Source organism: Monodon monoceros, unplaced genomic scaffold (assembly GCF_005190385.1).
Source record: "Monodon monoceros isolate NGI ecotype Baffin Bay Population unplaced genomic scaffold, NGI_Narwhal_1 Super_Scaffold_2, whole genome shotgun sequence".
Classification (NCBI taxonomy): Eukaryota; Metazoa; Chordata; class Mammalia; order Artiodactyla; family Monodontidae; genus Monodon; species Monodon monoceros.
This window is the reverse complement of record NW_021703776.1, coordinates 6,383,045-6,400,289: the sequence shown is the minus strand read 5'-3', so window position 1 is coordinate 6,400,289 and position 17,245 is coordinate 6,383,045. Positions and strand designations below refer to the sequence as shown.

The window sequence follows — 17,245 nt, the reverse complement described above, 5'->3', positions numbered from 1 at the left end:
ACAGCTTGTCTCTGCCGGCATCACCTAATGTTCAGGTATAGCATATGGCTAAATAGATGGCCCGTTATTTCTCCATCTGGGGAAAGGGAGAGCCACTGAGTGACTGCCTGGTTTCTAAATCTGTGCAGGACTCTGATGAAGAGACCTATTTCTCTCATTTCTCATAATGCATCCAGAGCATTACAGAGGGAGTCCAGGCCTGGGGAGAGGGAGCAAGTCAGAGAGCAGCATATAAGATTCCCAGGGCATTAAAGGAATGTAGCTCCTGCTGGTCCAGGAACATGAAAAATCAAGAAGACATGACATCACCAAAAGATCACAATAATCTTCCAGTGACCAAACGTAAAGACGTGAAAATCTAATATTTACACAATGAAGAATTCAAAATAGCTGTTTTAAGGAAACTCAATGAGCTATAAAACACAGAAAGACAATTCAATGAAATAAAAAAAACAGTATGTGACAAAAATGAGAAATTTAACAAAGAAATAGAAATCACTGAAAAATAAACAAATAGAATTGTGGAGCTTAAGAATTTAATGAATGAAATGAAAAATGCAATAGAGAGCATCAAAAGCTGGCAGATCAAATAGAAGACAGAATCAACAATATAGATAGGAACTTAGAAAGAACCCAGTCTGAAGAGAAAAAAGAAAAAAGAATAAAAAAGAGTGAAGAAAGCCTACATGATCTATGAGACATCCTCAAAAAACCAACAGCCAAATCATTAGAGTTCCAGAAGGAAAAGTGAGGGAGAAAGGGGGCAGAAAACTTATTTAAAGAAATAATGGCTGAGAACTTTCCAAACCTGGGAAGAGATGTGCACATCAAGTTCATGAAGTTAATAAACAGATTACCCCATTACGTCAACCCAAATTGTCCTTCTCCAAAACACACTGTAATAAACCTATCAAAAATCAAACACAAAAAGAGAAACCTAAAGACAGCAAGAGAAAAAGAAGACTGTAACCTACAAAGGAACGTCCAATGGGACATCAGTGAATTTCTCAGCAGAAATCTTACAGGCCAGGAGAACGTGGGATGATATACTCAAAGTGATGAAACAAAAAATAAAAAAATAAAAAATACTCCATTTGGGGACTCCATGTGGGGACTTCCCTGGCGGTCCAGTGGTTAAGACTCTGCGCTTCCACTGCAGGGGGCACGGGTTCGATCCTTGATCGCGGAACTAAGATCCTGCATGCTGTGCGGCGCGGCCAAAAATTTAAAAAAAAACAGAAACAAAACCAAAAAACTCCCTGTGGCCAAGTTATCCTTCCGGAATGAAGGAGAAATAAAGACTTCCCCAGACAAAGGCTGAGGTAATTCATCATCACTAGAGCTGTCTAACAAGGAATGCTGAAGGAAGTTCTTCAAGCTGAAATGAGAGGAGGCTAACTAGTAATGTGAAACATAAAAAATACACTGATCAAGATAAATATAAAATCAAATTCAGAACACTGCGATATGATGGTGTGTTAACACTTAACACTAGAATAACGATTAGAAGTGGAGTATCAAAAGTAACTACAGCTACTACAACTTGCTGATGAACATACAATATGGAAAGAGGCAAACTGTGACATAAAAAACCATAAAAGGTGGAAGAGTAAAAGGGTAGGTGTTTCGTATGAGATTAAAATTAAGCTGTTATCAGAGTAAAATAAATAGACTGTTATAGCTATAAAATGTTTTATGTATCTCATGAAAATCACAGAGCAAAAAATTTGAGTAGACTCCCAAAAGATAAAGACGAGGGAGTCAGAAGCATACAATGGTGGGAAATCACCAATTCACAAAGGAATCCAGCAAGAGTCAAAGAGGAACAAGAAAACTACAAAACAGCCAGAAATCAATTAAAAAGATGGCACTAGTAAGTCCTTACATATCCATAATCACTATAAATATAAGTAGACTGAACTTCTAATCAAAAGGCAAAGAATGGCTGGATGAATAAAAAACAAGACCCAACTACATGCTGCCTACAAAAGACTCACTTCAGCTTTAAGAACACACATAGCTCAAAGTGAAAGGATGGAAAAAGACATTCCACAAAGTGGAAACCAAAAGAAAGCAGGGGTAGCTGTATTTATACCAGACAAAATGACCTTAAGTAAAAAACAGTCACGTGAAACAAAGGTCATTATATAAAGATAAAGGGGTCAACTCCTCTGAAGAAGACATTAACAATCGGAAATACATATGCACCCAACACCAGAGCAACTAAATATATTAAGCAAATGATACCAGAGCTAAAGGGAGAAACAGACAACAATACAACGATAATAGAGGACTTTGATACCACACTGTCAGCAATGGGTAGGTCATCCAGTCAGAAAATCACTAAGGAAACACTGGACTTGAACCATACGTTAGACCAAATGAACCCAACAGACACATATAAGACGTTCAATCCAACAACAGAGTATACGTTCTTCTCAAGTACACACAGAATATTCTTAAGGATAGATCATATGACAGGGCACAGAACAGGTCTTAACCAAATTTAGAAGACTGAAATCATACCAAGTATCTTTACTGACACTGGTATAAAAATGGAAATCAACAACAAGAGGAAACTGGAAAATCCACATATATGAGGAAATTGAACAACATACTCCCGGACAACCAATGAGTCAAAGAAATCAAAAGGGAAATCAAACAATATCTTGAAACAAATGAAAACAGAAACACAACATTACCAAAACTATAGGATGCTGCAAAAGCAGTTCTAAGAGGGAAGTTTATAGTGATAAATACCTACAGTAAGGAAAAAGAAAGGTCTTAAATAAATAAATAACCTAGCTTTATACCTCAAGGAACTAGAAAAAGAATAAACCAAGCTCAAATTAGCAGAAAAAAGGAAATAACAAAGATCACAGCAAAAATACATGAAATAGAAACTAGAGGAACAATAGAAAAGATTAACAAAACTAAGAGCTGTTTTTAATTAGTTAATTTATTTTTAATATTCATTTATTTATTTGGCTGCACCAGGTCTTAGTTGCAGCATGCAGGATCTTCATTGCAGCATACGGGATCTTTAGTTGCGGCATGCGGGCTCTTTTAGTTGCAGCATGCAGGATCTAGTTCCCCGACCAGGAATTGAACCTGGGCCCCTGCATTGGGAGCATGGAGTCTTAACCACTGGACCACCAGGGAAGTCCCTAAGAGCTGTTTTTTAAGAAGATTTTTTTTAAACATTGACAAACCCTTTAGCTAAACTAAGAAAAAGAGAACACTCAATAAATAAAAACAGAAACTAAAGAAGAGATATTACAAGTGATACCACAGAAATACAGCTGACCCTTGAACAGCACAGATCTGAAATGCACAGGTCCACTTATATGCAGATACTTTTCAGTAGTAAATACTACAGTGCTACATGGTCCATGGTTGGTTGAATTCAGGGATGTGGAAGACTCGAGAATATGAAGGGCTGACTGTAAGTTATATGCAGATTAACCCATATGCGAACAAAACGGATAACCTAGAAAACATGGATAATTTCCTAGAAACATACAACTAGCCAAGGCCAAATCAGAAAGAGTGGCCCAGTGGTGGTCCCTGGTGGTCCAGTGGCTAAGACTCTGTGCTCCCAATGCAGGGGGCCCAGGTTCGATCCCTGGTCGAGGAACTAGATCCCACATTCATGCCGCAACTAGGAGTTCGCATGCTGCAGCTAAAGGTCCCACGTGCTGCAACTAAGACCCAGCTCAGCCAAATAAATAAATAAATATCTTTAAAAAGGAATAAATAGAAAGTATGAGTAAACTAATAATGTATAAGGAGATTGAATCAATAATACAAAACCTCCCAAAAAAGAAAACCCCAGACAATATGGTTTCACTGGTGAATTCTATGAAACATTTAAAGAATAATTAGCACCAACCTTTTTCAAACTTTTTCAAAAAATTGAAGAGGGAACACTCCCAAATACAAGACCAGCATTACCCTGATACCAAAGCCAGATAAGGACACTATGTGGAACAAAAACTACACACCAATATCCCTGATGAACACGGATGCAAAGATTCTCAACGAGATATTAGCAAAATGAATTCAAAAATACACTAAAAGGATCTTACACCATGATCAAGTGGGAGTTTTCCCTGGGATACAAAGATGGTTCAATATATGCAAATCAATAAGTGTGACACATCACATTAATAGAACAAGAGATAAAAATCATATGATCCTCTCAATAGATGCAGAAAAAGCATTTGACAAAATACAACATCCTTTCACGATAAAACTCTCAGCAAATTGGGAATAGAAGGAGAACACCTTAACATAACAAAGGCCATATACTTGCTATATGGTTATAGCTAACTTCATACTCAATGGTGAAAGGCTGAAAGCTTCTCCCCTACGATCAGGACCAAGACAAGGGTGCCACTCTAAGCACTCTTGTTCAACACAGTACTGGAAATCCTGGCTAGAGCAATCAGGCAAGATAAAGAAATAAAAGGCATCCAAATCGGAAAGGAAAAAGTAAAACCGTTTACATTTACCGATATGATCTTATATACAGAAAACCCTAAAGACTCAACCAAAAAACTGATAGAACTAACCAATAAATTCAGTAAAGTTGCAGGATATAAAATCAATATATAGAAATCAGTTGTTTCTATACACTAACAACAAACTATCCAGAGAAAGAAAGAAAACAGTCTCATCAGAATAGCATCAAAAACAACAAAATACTTAGGAACACATTTTACCAAAGAGGTGAAAGAGCTGTACTCTGAAAACTGTAAGACTCCGATGAAAGAAAGTGAAGAGATAAACAAATGGAAAGATATCCTGTTTTCATGGATCAGAAAAATTAACATGTACTGCTGTTATGTGTCAAAGAGGATAGATGTCTGATTCTCCATCCAACTGTTTAATAACTTTTTGACTCCAAGTTAGTAATGTAAGCCTCCTGTGTCTTGACCTTTGGTTTCCACCAATAATCAAAGAGATACAAAATAATTTTCATGAGAAGGAAAAAAACTAGAGTACTACCACTTCATTACCTGGTGTGGCAGAACCCATAAGGTAGTACCTAGCCCACACTTACTGCAGGACACCCTCCTTCCTCATCAGAATCCTGATTAGATTCACAGCAGCCATGCATCCAACCCCAGAAGAGCTACTTGCTTTCCCAGACTGCCTTATGACCAGGGGCAGCCATATGACACAGTTCTAACCAGTGAGATGTAAGTGCAAGTCTTCTAAGGGCTCTTGGAAGGTTCTCATTTTTCTTGATAAAAGAGAAAGATACAGCTGGTACTCCCTTCTTTTTACTCCCTTCGTCCTACTGTAAAATTGGACAAGAAATCTGGGACTAGAGCAGCCATCTTATACTATAGCACAAAAAATATGAGAGAAAGACCAACATAACTGCAGAAATCCTGAAATGAATCAACACCAAGAGTTGCCTACTTCTAGACTTCCTGTTATACAGGAAAAATAATCTAACTGAGATACTTCCAAGTTGAGTCTTCTGTTTATTGTAGCTGAATGCAGGCCTAACACATTCATGTACAGTTTTAGCTCTGGCATGATAACTTTATTCCAAAGCATATGCTTTATTCCTCATAAATGATACTGGAGTATAGTTCTAAGGCTTACGATTACTCACTCTAATTCCTTTTAATACTTGACAAAATTCCATTGTGAAAATAGTTTCTCTGCCTTCGCTTTAAGGTATCTTTTCTAGTTCCTAATTTTCTAACTCTCTGTCATCAAAGAGATTTCTAATTTGTTGATGTTGGAACCAAAGTCTCAAGAACAAAGAAAAAAATTTATTATGCTGTAATTCTATTTGGAGAAATTTTAACTGGTTAATCTCATTTAATAATGGTATTATTATAAAGATAATTAATAATTATTGAGCACTTTACCATATGCCTAGCACTAAGTGCTCTATGTGACATTTCAATTAATCTTCACATTACTGAATGATTCTGTTTTTTAGGTGAGAAACCTGAGGCCAGCCCAAGGTCACATGAGACAACAAGAGACTGAGCTTTTGGGGCTGTAGCTAGACTGTCTAATTCGAAAGTTCCTGGGCCTCCCTATGCTGAGCCCTTGTGAAAATCTTTGCTTGATTCTCTATTTACAGTTTACCTTTAGATTTTTGAAAGGCTTACTACAGCTTTCACTCAATCACACCATATGAATACAATACACATCTTCCACAAAGCACAGAAACAGAACGAGTAGCTAAAGAATTTGGGAGGTTTTTCTCTGACTCAAAGATTAATTTTTAGTAACTGCACTGCAATTAGAAAGAAAATATTCTTTTCCTACATACTAGGCAATTTTCCCAAACAAGGATGCCCCAAAGTGCTATAAAGCAAAACGATGTTGGTATTTCTAATACTTACATGTTTTTCTGTATTTTGTTAATGAAAGCTGTGTTTGAGGAAATACAACCCTAAAATACAAAAATACAGAAACCGTAAAAGAGATTGATCATTAACTTTAAAATTCATGATCTTAACTTCAAATAGAGAGTGGAAACTCTCAAAATAGGTGTTTAACATGCACAAATAAATAACTCCTAAAGCAAAAGGGAATGCTTGGAACAGGTATTTGTGAACCAAACTTCTGAGTTTGAATAATGCATCAGGAGAGCTTGTGAATAATATCATTTATTATACTCCTCACATAGGTGGGCACTTGTGACACTCTAATTCAATCCTGATAACCCTATAACAACATTATCATCCCTGTGTTATAGACAAAGAAATTAAAGCTAACAATGACCTGTCTACATTTTTAAAGATAATAAAAATAGCTTTTTAACCCACATTTTGTGTATGTGAGATACACAGATTATACACTCCAGAATATGTGCAAATATATAGACACCAGTAATTACAAGTATATGTATACACAGGCACATATATATACATCAGCAAGTAATTCTTTCATAGGAAAGGTTTTAACAAGTCTTTTTAATCCAGGGCACAAGTTGAGGAAAGTATATTTTGTAATCTCAGATCTCCCAGGGGAAGATGCTCTGTGACAGTTTGCACATATGAAGTAGGTGGGCTTGGTTTTCTAACACTTCATTTTCAAACAAAAATGCATAAGCAAAAGTACCCCAATCATTATCTCAAAGTGAATTACTACAGGAGAAAAGGGGAAAAAAGTTGTATGTTTTGACAGTAAAGAATTAGATGGTGGGCATTCCCTGGTGGCACAGTGGTTGTGAGTCCGCCTGCCGATGCAGGGGACACGGGTTCGTGCCCCGGTCCGGGAAGATCCCACATGCCGCGGAGCGGCTGGGTCCGTGAGCCACGGCCGCTGAGCCTGCGCATCCGGAGCCTGTGCTCCACAACGGGAGAGGCCGCAACAGTGAGAGGCCCGCGTACCGCAAAAAAAAAAAAAAAAAAAAGAATTAGATGGTGGGGGAACATCTACCCTCACTAGCAGTATTTTCAATAAACAGAAGAAGGATCATTACCTATACTGAATGTGTGTCAAGGAAATGCTGTTTGTTTAGATGTTTGAAAATAGTTCATTCTTTTAAAAATAGGTGTGTATTTACATAATCAGGTCTGTTTCTGTTTTTCTTGTTTCAAACTCAGTAACACTATTAATAGAAAATATTCTAGACTGCATATCCTAAACACACACATCTGTCCAATTCTGATGTACTTATTTTGTGTCATAAAAATTAATTGATAATCTGCTGTGTATCCTCTCTAGGGGATGTATATATATAACCACAAAAGAAGTCTGTAATTACCATAAAGAACCAAGGACAGCTGCTTAGTAATGGCATATTAATGAACTGATTGCAAGGGCTCAAAGCATACACAATTACAGTTATAAGGTTAATAGGACTTTGTGGTCAAATTATATTTATTTTTGGAAAGCTCTCGGTGAAAAACTAGGTTTCATTTTTGATTAAACAATTGCTGCACGGTATTAGCTAAAATCTAGGGAAGAGAAACATTTTCTGAAAAGGAAACTCAGTTTGTTATATTCAATTCTATTCAAGTAAAATTTGCTCAAACCTATTCTGGCCCTAGCAGACTCCTAGGTGGCCACCCTACAGAATATAGGCCTCACCTGGGACACCCATGAAGTATATTACACAGTCTTATATTAGGTTAGAAGATTGTCTAGAGGACCTAAGTCATGACTCATATAACATTCTAGATACAGAAGAGATTTTAAAGATAAAATGATGCTAATAAATAATATATAAAAATGATTCTAATAAAAAAAGTTTTTTATTTCAGTACATTTATTCATTCAACATTCACTGAGTATCTATTCTGTCCTAGCTCAGTATCAAGTGTGGAGATAGTTTTTAAAATAATAATAATAATTCAAGCATAGGTAAGAAAAAATTCCTGTCTCAAAGAGTCAAGTGGGGAAGAGAAACAAAAATGAATCAGTCAGCCCTCACTAACCACGGATTAAACCTTCAGAGCTCCTGTTTGGGGGTTCAAGAATAAGCATGCGAATCTGAAGATCTATGTCATGATATACAACAATTTTCAATTTTGCTGAGGCCCCAATAAAAAGAGCATGAGTTGACAGAACTGTGGGCAGAGAGTTTAGCTGACTTTCCAACATCCAATAATCCTTTTTCACCTTCCCCACCATCAGCAGGCGTGTTAGTGTCCCCACTGCAGAGATGTGAGTGAGGAAAGTATGGTACGGAATTTAGAAATCTGAGAACATACCCACATGAATACTGCATGTTTGCCTATATTTTCCTCAGAAGGAAAAGGCACAAGAATAAGCATTTCTCCAAGAAGGAAAAAGTAAGAGATATGCAATATTTTTTTATATTCCACTAAAGATATAAACCTTTAAGCAACTTTGCATTATCACATTGTATGTTATAGTGACAAAAAATAGGATACATAATAATGTTAATAGCTATCATTAACTGAACTCTTAAACTACTTACCTATATATTAGTAATTATGTGTAACAAGGTACTAATTGTATCAGTATCAGGCACCCTTTTGACTGCTCTAAATGTATTAACTTAAACACCATAACAACCTAATGAGGAATGGGTTACTCTACAACTATATTATTATCAACTTTCAACCAATATATTAAGAACTTCAATTACCTTTTCAACTTAACCCTTTACTACAAGCTGATGAGATAAATGCTATTATCCTATGTTAATGGGCATTGTTCTAAGTGTTTAAATGCATTAATAGTCATAACCTATTAGGAAGGTACTATCATTGCCCAAATTACTTGCCCAAAGGCTATAGCTAAAGAGTGGCAGAAAAGTAGGAGCCAAACCCAGGTGTATCCAAGTTCTCACCTGCTCTATACTCCACATGTTATTCCCAACCGATGGGAAATGCTGATTTGCAATATTTTTGTAGTCTCCCCTACATAATCTTCCCCTTATGCTTTTATGTCAATATCTTTCCGTATCAGGAATTGAAAACTGGCTGAAGGTTAAAATTAAAAGAAAATTCAACAAGCTGTAGAGCAGTGCTCCTCCCATATAATGGGCATATGGACTGTCTGGCCTGGGAATTTGGTTAAACGCAGGTTCTGGTTCTTTAGGTGTAGGGTGGAAGCCGCATCTTCTAACAAGCATTCAGGAAAGGCTGATGTTTTGGGTCCACAAATCTCAGTTTGAGGAGAAAGGCTGTAGAGTATATTCCCTCCCTCACCCCCATTTTAGCTCATCTGAGCGAAAGAAAAATTATTGGGTCGGCCAAAAAGTTCGTTTGGGTTTTTCCGTAAGATGTTACAAAAAAACCCAAACGAACTTTTTGGCCAACCCAATGTATTTTCTGGGCAACTGAAAAGTGCTATTTCCTTATGCTTCCATGATATATTATGACATTCAACAAATTCTGAAGTGAAAAGCAAAAATACAGAAAATTAAGTGAAAAAGTATAAAATGAAGAATTTCCAACAGCTCAAGATAATGTCAAGTTATAGATTCCAAGTAAAAATTCTCTTTATCTTCATTTTTGTATGGAAAAAGTTTTAAAATCCTTAGGACCCATCAAGTCCTTTAGAACTGGCTCCAATCTACCTTTTCAGCCCCGTTACCACCCAATATTCTTCACGCTCCCTCCTCTGCAGTCAGATTATACTCCCTGCCTTTCCCTTCACGCAGCGCTCCCCCTTAGCCTGGCAAAGTCCCACTGTCAGATTCATTAGCAGAAGCCACTGGACTGAGGTGGCTCCAAAGCCCTGGCAGTGTAGTAAGCAAACCAAAACCTGAGCCCGTAGATGCCTCAAGGTTATGAAATCAAAACACCAAGGACAACCAACGACAAACAGCTAGGCTTTAAGCTATAGCCAATCAAGAATGTCCTTGCTTTGCTTCCACACTTCTTCTACAGAGCTGACCCTTAAAGGAGACAGGTTTGTTGAACTGCTTGGGTCCACCCGCATGGGGATTTTTTTCAACAGTGAATACTACAGTACCACACAATCCCTAGTTGGTTGAATCCACAGATAAGGAACCACAGATATGGAAGAAATTCAGTACAGAGGAATGACCTATGCAGAATTAAGTTATGGGGACATTCGACTGTTCGGAGGATCAGTGCCCCAACCCCCTCACTGTTCCCCTGGCTCGTCGGAAAAATGCTCCTAACCACTTCCAGCTTGGTGCTGCCTGATTCAAATCCATTTGTGCTCACTAAACTCTTAACATTTGTAATAGGCCTCAGTTTACCTTTTGACAGTTCCACTGTCAGAAGAGGAAATCGAAGGAGACCCTTGACAGCCCCCAGGAGGTCCCCTCATTAAAACAGGCCAAGTTTCATGAGATGACTTATTTTGCAAACAAATTAGCCTTACTTTATCTTTAATAGAAATGAGGGTGATTGTAGAGAAAAAAAATTATGTTTCAGTAGAAAATTGTAACACAGCCAGGTGCATATCAGATTTTAGTCCTGTTCATTGTCTTTGAGGTTTGCTATATACCTGTAAACTGGACTGGATCCTGAATTCTTCTAGCTTCTTCAAATGCCTGGCTATGACTCTCCAAACTATCAATAATATTTCCAGTTTTCTCCCACCTTTCTGATCTGGAATCACTAAGAACAAAGATTGCCCTTGAACTTCCTTGAAGGGCCCCCCCCTCAAACCCAGATGGAAGCCAAATTTCAGGACCCTGAACCTTAGATCCACATCCCTCAACTAAAAAGGGCTCCTCCAGACTCTTGGAACTGCACACCAGGTGAAGATCTGAAGTGAAATTGACCAGGGAGGTTCCTCCCCAGAAGCAGATGGCATCTCCCAAGATCCCAGAACAAGATCTTCATCTCCAATATAAAAGCCTTCATTCCTTTCGCCACTTCACTACTTGCTTTTTCTCTCTGCTAATGCACAAGAAGACAATGCTCCTTAGCTCTGGCAACTATCCCTGAATCTACTGCCAAGGCCATAGCTGCACAACAAGAGTCACTAGGCTTTCTTGCTAAGGTGGTTCTAGATAATAGAATTGCTTAGATCACTTACTGGCTAAACAAGGAGTGTGCACCAAAGCAAATACTTCCTGCTGTACCTGGATCAACCCCTCTGATATTTTAGCAAATGTAAGAAATTAGCAAATAAGCTACTTGGCTAAAACAGGTTGATATCCCTTCAGGTATATTCTTTGATTTATTTGATACCAACTGGTTTCGTTCATGGGGGCCCTGGTTTAGGATTAGCCTTCAGTCTCTGTGTTATCGTCCTCATAGTCGCCATCAGTCTCCCTGGTGGGCTACATTCTCTCAACTGTCTTAAACGCATGTTCACAGCCATCAGCAGTACATCAGGTGGTCTCACTGCTCTTGGAGAAACAGAAACAAGTGAACAAAGAGATGAACAGCAAAAACAATTCTTCCATGGACCTGACACCACAACCTGTGAGTTTCACAATGAGACAAGAGCAACTTAACTCTGATGGTGACCGAGGGTGGCGCTTATACACCATTCGAGACCAATCTCTCATGTATGAGAGCGTGACCAAAAGGGGTATTGTTAGATTAACTAAACAAGGAGACCGTTAGGCTGAGGTGGCTCTACTGCCTTGGCAGCCTCTGTAAGCAAACTAAAACCTAAGCCTGTAAATGCCTCAAGGTTACAAAAGCAAAACCTAAGGACAACCAATCACAAAGAGCCAACTGGGCTTTAAGCTATAGCAACTGGATTCCTGACCCTCAGAAACTATGTGAGATAATAAATGTTTATTAAATTATTAAGTTTGGGGATCATTTCTTACATAGCAATAGATGGATAGTAACAGTGGCTTCTCCCTTGAGTGCCCTCTTAGCCCCAGGAATGGGGCTGCTCCTCATATCGGCTATTCCTATATTCTTTAGAGTTCTCTTTACTTCTTATGAGGCAACCTCTCGTTACTCCAATCTCTTTATGCTTAGGAATAATTCTTTATATGAAACTTTCCCTACCAAATCACTGTGTGGTTTCTGTCTCCTGAGTGTATCCTTGACGATACAGCAGATAAACCTGACGCTGCTCATCGGAGAAGCACTCTGAGAAACACTGGTGTACATCAACCATGATTCAGCTCCTGAAGTTCACGGCCACAAGGAAATCAAGCAAAAAGAAGAAGGGAAGAAATGGCTATTAGAGAAGTAGCCAACAGTGCTGACTTTAGATACCTTCCAAATTTAAAAAACAAAAACAAAAAAAGCTGCTATTACACTGGTTCACTGCTTTTCATAGTATCTGGACCGATGTTGTGAAAATGTTACAAAAGCCTACTTACAGAAACATAATTCAGTGAAGTAGACTTGATCTGTTTTAGAATTGGAGGTGAATTTTACTGATTGATTACACCACAACATATACACAGCTAACCTAAACGGGATCAAATAAGTGACTTAAAGAATACTTAGCAATAAAGTTACTGTGTTGGTAGATTTTACGTAATCTTTTCTCACTAACAGCACACACCATCATGATAAAATTATTCCTCAATGCCTAATTTACAAATTACACTCTGTATTAATTTCCTAGGGTGCCGAAACAAATTGAGTGGCTTAAAACAACAGAAGTTTATAGTCTCACAGTTCTCGAGGCCATAAGTCCAAAATCAAGGGTTGGCAGGGCCATGTTCCATCTGAGACTCTGGGCAGAATCCTTCCTTGCCTCTTCTAGTTTCTGGTGTTTGCTAGCAATCTCTGACATTCCTTGGCTTACAAATGCATCACTCTAATCTCTGCCTCCATCATTCCATGGCCATTTTCTCTCTCCCTGTGTGTCTGTCTCTCTTCTAAGGACACTAGTTTATATTGGATTAAGAGCCTACCTTACTCCAGCATGACCTTACTTTAATTACATCTAACATAACCTTATTCCCAAGAGTCACATTCTGACATTCCACAGGTCAGGACTTCATCTTTTGGGGAGACACAATTCAACTCATAACACCCTCATTTTCATGAAACTTCATGTCTATCAAAACAAATGCATAGTTTGACAACTTCTATTTTAATTACATTCTTAATATTCTGAGAATTAAAGATGTAATAATCACAATCTATCAATACAGAAGGCAGGGAAACTTAATTCATGTTCATTTTATTTTACTACTTCCCTAAATCTAAGCATTCTCTTACCTTAAGTGGGGTCTGGCTGCTTGCTGCTCTAAAACCAATACTCTAGAGGCAAGGCTGGTGGAAATGAAAGTTTGCTTCATTTTGGACGCTGGCAAACCAAGGGAGGAGGGAGGGGGTACTCGTGTCCAAAGGCTGACACCCCCCGCCCCCAAGGATGACCAGTGGGTAAGAACTTTTAAAGGCGAGTTTCTGGGGTGTGTAAGTGGAAGCAGGGGGCTACGTGCAGAAGAGCACAGGCAGCTCTGACAGGCGTCTCGGAACTGGTCATGTGGTGGTCTGATCAACATCATCTTGTTTTAAGAACACTTAGTTTTCAGTTCCAGGGTCGGTTTGCTCCGATTTCTTTGAGGCCAGTTCTCAGAATTGTGGCAGCTGATGTCATGGCTACAGTCTGGTCATCACGTAGTTCACTTCTTCCATCTGGTGGGGCTTTCCATCTCTACAAAACAGCTCAAAGGACATGGCCCAGAATACTATCTACAGCCCTTGAGGAGGAACTAAAGGTCCTTCACTTTGCTTCATGACTAAACTACTATTATTTTGTCCTGTTTGATTGCTTTCCTTTGCTTCTGCATTTTCTCACTTCTCTAATTCAACTTATTTGGCTGCAGTTTTTCTACAGACGAAAGGTGTGCTGAGGACATGGGCGGGGGGCGGCGGTGCGGACCACAGGGTCCTGCTCCATTTCATGTCCACCTTTCAAAATCAGAAATCCCTCTCTCCCTTTAATGTGCTCTCATTTTGATGTTCAATAACATGAAAAAACTCTTCCCCTTTCCTTTAGTATATAACAACGACCCCTGGCATGGGCCCCCCACCCTGACTTATTTTTATTGTTTAATTGCATGGAGATATCACAAGCCCCATTAGTTATTTGTGGCTTAATTTTCTTTTACATAAGCCCGTTTGGTATGTAGTTGACGTCAACATTATGTTTACTGGATATAAAAGGTTAAAAAGAAAAACATGTAATTTCAGAACCAGTGTTTATCTCCTTCTCTGAGGTAGAAAATGAAACTCAACTGTTCTCACCTCTTTACTGTTCTCAGGGAGACTCAAATAGTGGTTCCTTTCACTTATCTTTAAACTGACAATATGTATGAATGACAGATTTTTCAAATGTTTGCCAGAGACTTATTTTTACTACAAAGGATTTAAACACCGAGTCACAAACAAAACAGAAATGTATGTGAAAACAGAAGAAATCCAGAGAAAAATCAGTGCTGACATATGAATTCTAAACCACGAGCACTGACTTTTCCAGGGGAAGAATGAGGGTGGATTTATTGGGGGGCTTACCAGGTACCACGTAAGGCAGTTTGGCAGACCACTTGATATACTTTAATTCAATCACTAACATCCCTGTGAGTTAGGAATTGTTCTCCAGATTTGAATTACATACAAGAAGAGCGAGTTTAGAGAAGTCACTTGCCTAAGATTCCATGTTCAGACCAATAATAGCTCTTTCAAAATTGCCTTCATTGGGGCGAACTAACGCCTTTTCAAACACAAAATACATGGGGAGCCAGGGAGGTAAAGTGGGAGTTGGAACAGAGATCAGTGGAAACACAGGAACCTAACCGTGAACGCGCGGCTTTACCAAAACGAGAACAGCTGTGCCGATTTTCACGTATTCCTTCCTGTCCACCTTCCCCCTACCGACTTAGCTTGTTCACACGTATTCCACTGCCGACTCCTGGGCGCACATACCAGACCCATTACAGTGACACTACTGTGTAGAAACAAGGCCTTTTGGTTGCTGTTCCCAAGCCCTACATTCCAAGGACAGGGGACCGCAGGCCAGGGCTGACGATAACCTCGGCCCCAGGGAAAGTGCCAACAGGCGGTCAGCGGGTACGCTTTACAGCTCTGGGGGCGGGCCCTCGATGATAAACAAATCTGCACCTCAACAGACCCCGGAGACCTGGCCCGCACTTCCGAGAGCCCCGAAAGAGCGTATTTCAAAGGCACGAGGGACCAGGAGGCGCCTACCAGGAGGAAAGCGTATAACAACGTAGAGCTCCACAGCCTTCCAGGGCCACATCGCCCGGGAAGGACCGAAGCTCGGCGCCCGCGCGCTGGGAGCTCGCCAGCCCCGGACCGCCCAGCGGCGGAACCCAGGGCCCTGACCCAGGAACAGCGCGCGGCGCGGGTGGGTGACTTCCGCGCGGCGAGGGGGCGGCGGGTGGACGCTACCACCGCCGGCGCTCCCCTCCCCCAACGCCTGGCGCGGCCCGAGTCCGGCCGCCGGTCGCCGACTCACCTTCCCATCGCTGTGGAAGGGGAGGCCGAGCTCGTCGGGAGTGAGCTGGGGGCGAGCACGTGGCGGCTCCTCGGCCGGCACGGCGGCGGCGGCCTCGTAGTCCGGGAAGGGGTTGGGGAACGCCCGCTCTTCCATATCCGCGTCCCCGCCCAACTGCAACTTAAACCTCCGGGACATGGTCTCGCCCATGTCGGCCGCGCGCCCTGCCCTCCGCGGGGCCGCGCGGTACGGCGAGCGAGCGGGGACAAGCCTCCTCCGAGGCGCTCGGGCCCGGCCGCGGGCGGGTCTCAGGCAAGCCCTAAGGAAGGCGGCGGGCGCCCCGCCCCGGCCCGGCTCTAGACGGGCCCTCGGCGAGGCTGCGGCGGTTCGCAGTCACCGGAGCGCCGCGGTAGCGGGGTCCCCTCCGAGGAGTAGGCTCCGGCCAGCGGCGCCGCAAGGGCAGCGTCTCCGGGGAGGGCGCTGTCCCTCCCAGTCATCCCGCCGTCGGGGGGGAGGGGGGTCTGGAGGAGGAGCCACCGCCTTTTTTTTTTTCCTTTTAGGTTTTAAGTCCCTTTGTTTTGAATAAACGGGTATCTTTGGTAGCAGCATGTAATGTGAAAGCATCCTTAATCACCTAAATATTTCATTGACCGCCCCCCCCCCGGGCTCGTCCAATATTAGTTTAATTGCCCAGGAGCATAACATGGATAATAATAAAAGGACACAAGCAAGTACATCTGCATTTATGTAATCACAACATAGTTAGCAGCCTTTATTGGTTCTCTTTGTTCTTCTTGTTGTTTCTTTAATTATTTGAAACTAAATAGATGTAATGATTTCTCCCCCTTGAGGGAAATATATTATTCCTTTTTTTTTTTTTCCATTTAAACATTGAATGCCAGATGGTACTAGGTGATGACAAAAGATAGTTTCTACCCTCGGGATTCCAAGTTAGTGGGTGAGAAAAGTAAGCATAGCTTAGCATGATGTGGGTACTTTTCTGAAACCAAGCAAGGTATACATTAATATGTCAAAAAGTGACATGATAGAGGAAAACAGTACCAAGCCCTGGAAAGGCTCCATCCTCCTGCCTCTGTGGCCTGGCTTCCCACTCCTGTCTGTCCTGTTGTCTCCCCCAACTGTACAAGGATGCACATGTGAAACAGCCCCTACCTATAGGATGACCATAGGAAATTCCACTGTTGGAAAAAATCATTATAAAGGGGTTAGCATAAATATATATCCTTAGAGTTCAAGGAAACAGAACTGATATAACGGAATGCCCTGAGGGGCCCGCTCCACTCTTCTGCTTCATTCGTTTGTCCGGGGGTCCATCTTTCTCCCACCCTCAGTCAAGGACATTTTCTAACTGCTCCTGAATTCTGATACCTTTACCATATAGGAAATTCAGTCCCCTTGTTAG

At 40.7% G+C, this 17,245-nt stretch overlaps 1 protein-coding gene across 2 annotated transcripts in view; it reads right to left on the bottom strand.

The window, feature by feature from the left end:
• LANCL2 (LanC like 2) overlaps positions 1–16,052 on the bottom strand; it is a 59,887-nt gene extending 43,835 nt beyond the window's left edge. Inside the window, exon 1 of one of the 2 annotated variants that reach the window (XM_029232883.1) lies at positions 15,844–16,052. In XM_029232883.1, coding sequence (XP_029088716.1) covers positions 15,844–16,032 — 189 coding nt within the window. In that variant the 5' untranslated portion in view covers positions 16,033–16,052. The remainder of the gene's footprint in view (positions 1–15,843) is intronic. The other variant, XM_029232882.1, reaches the window with a different exon arrangement.
• Between the last annotated feature and the right edge of the window lie 1,193 nt (positions 16,053–17,245).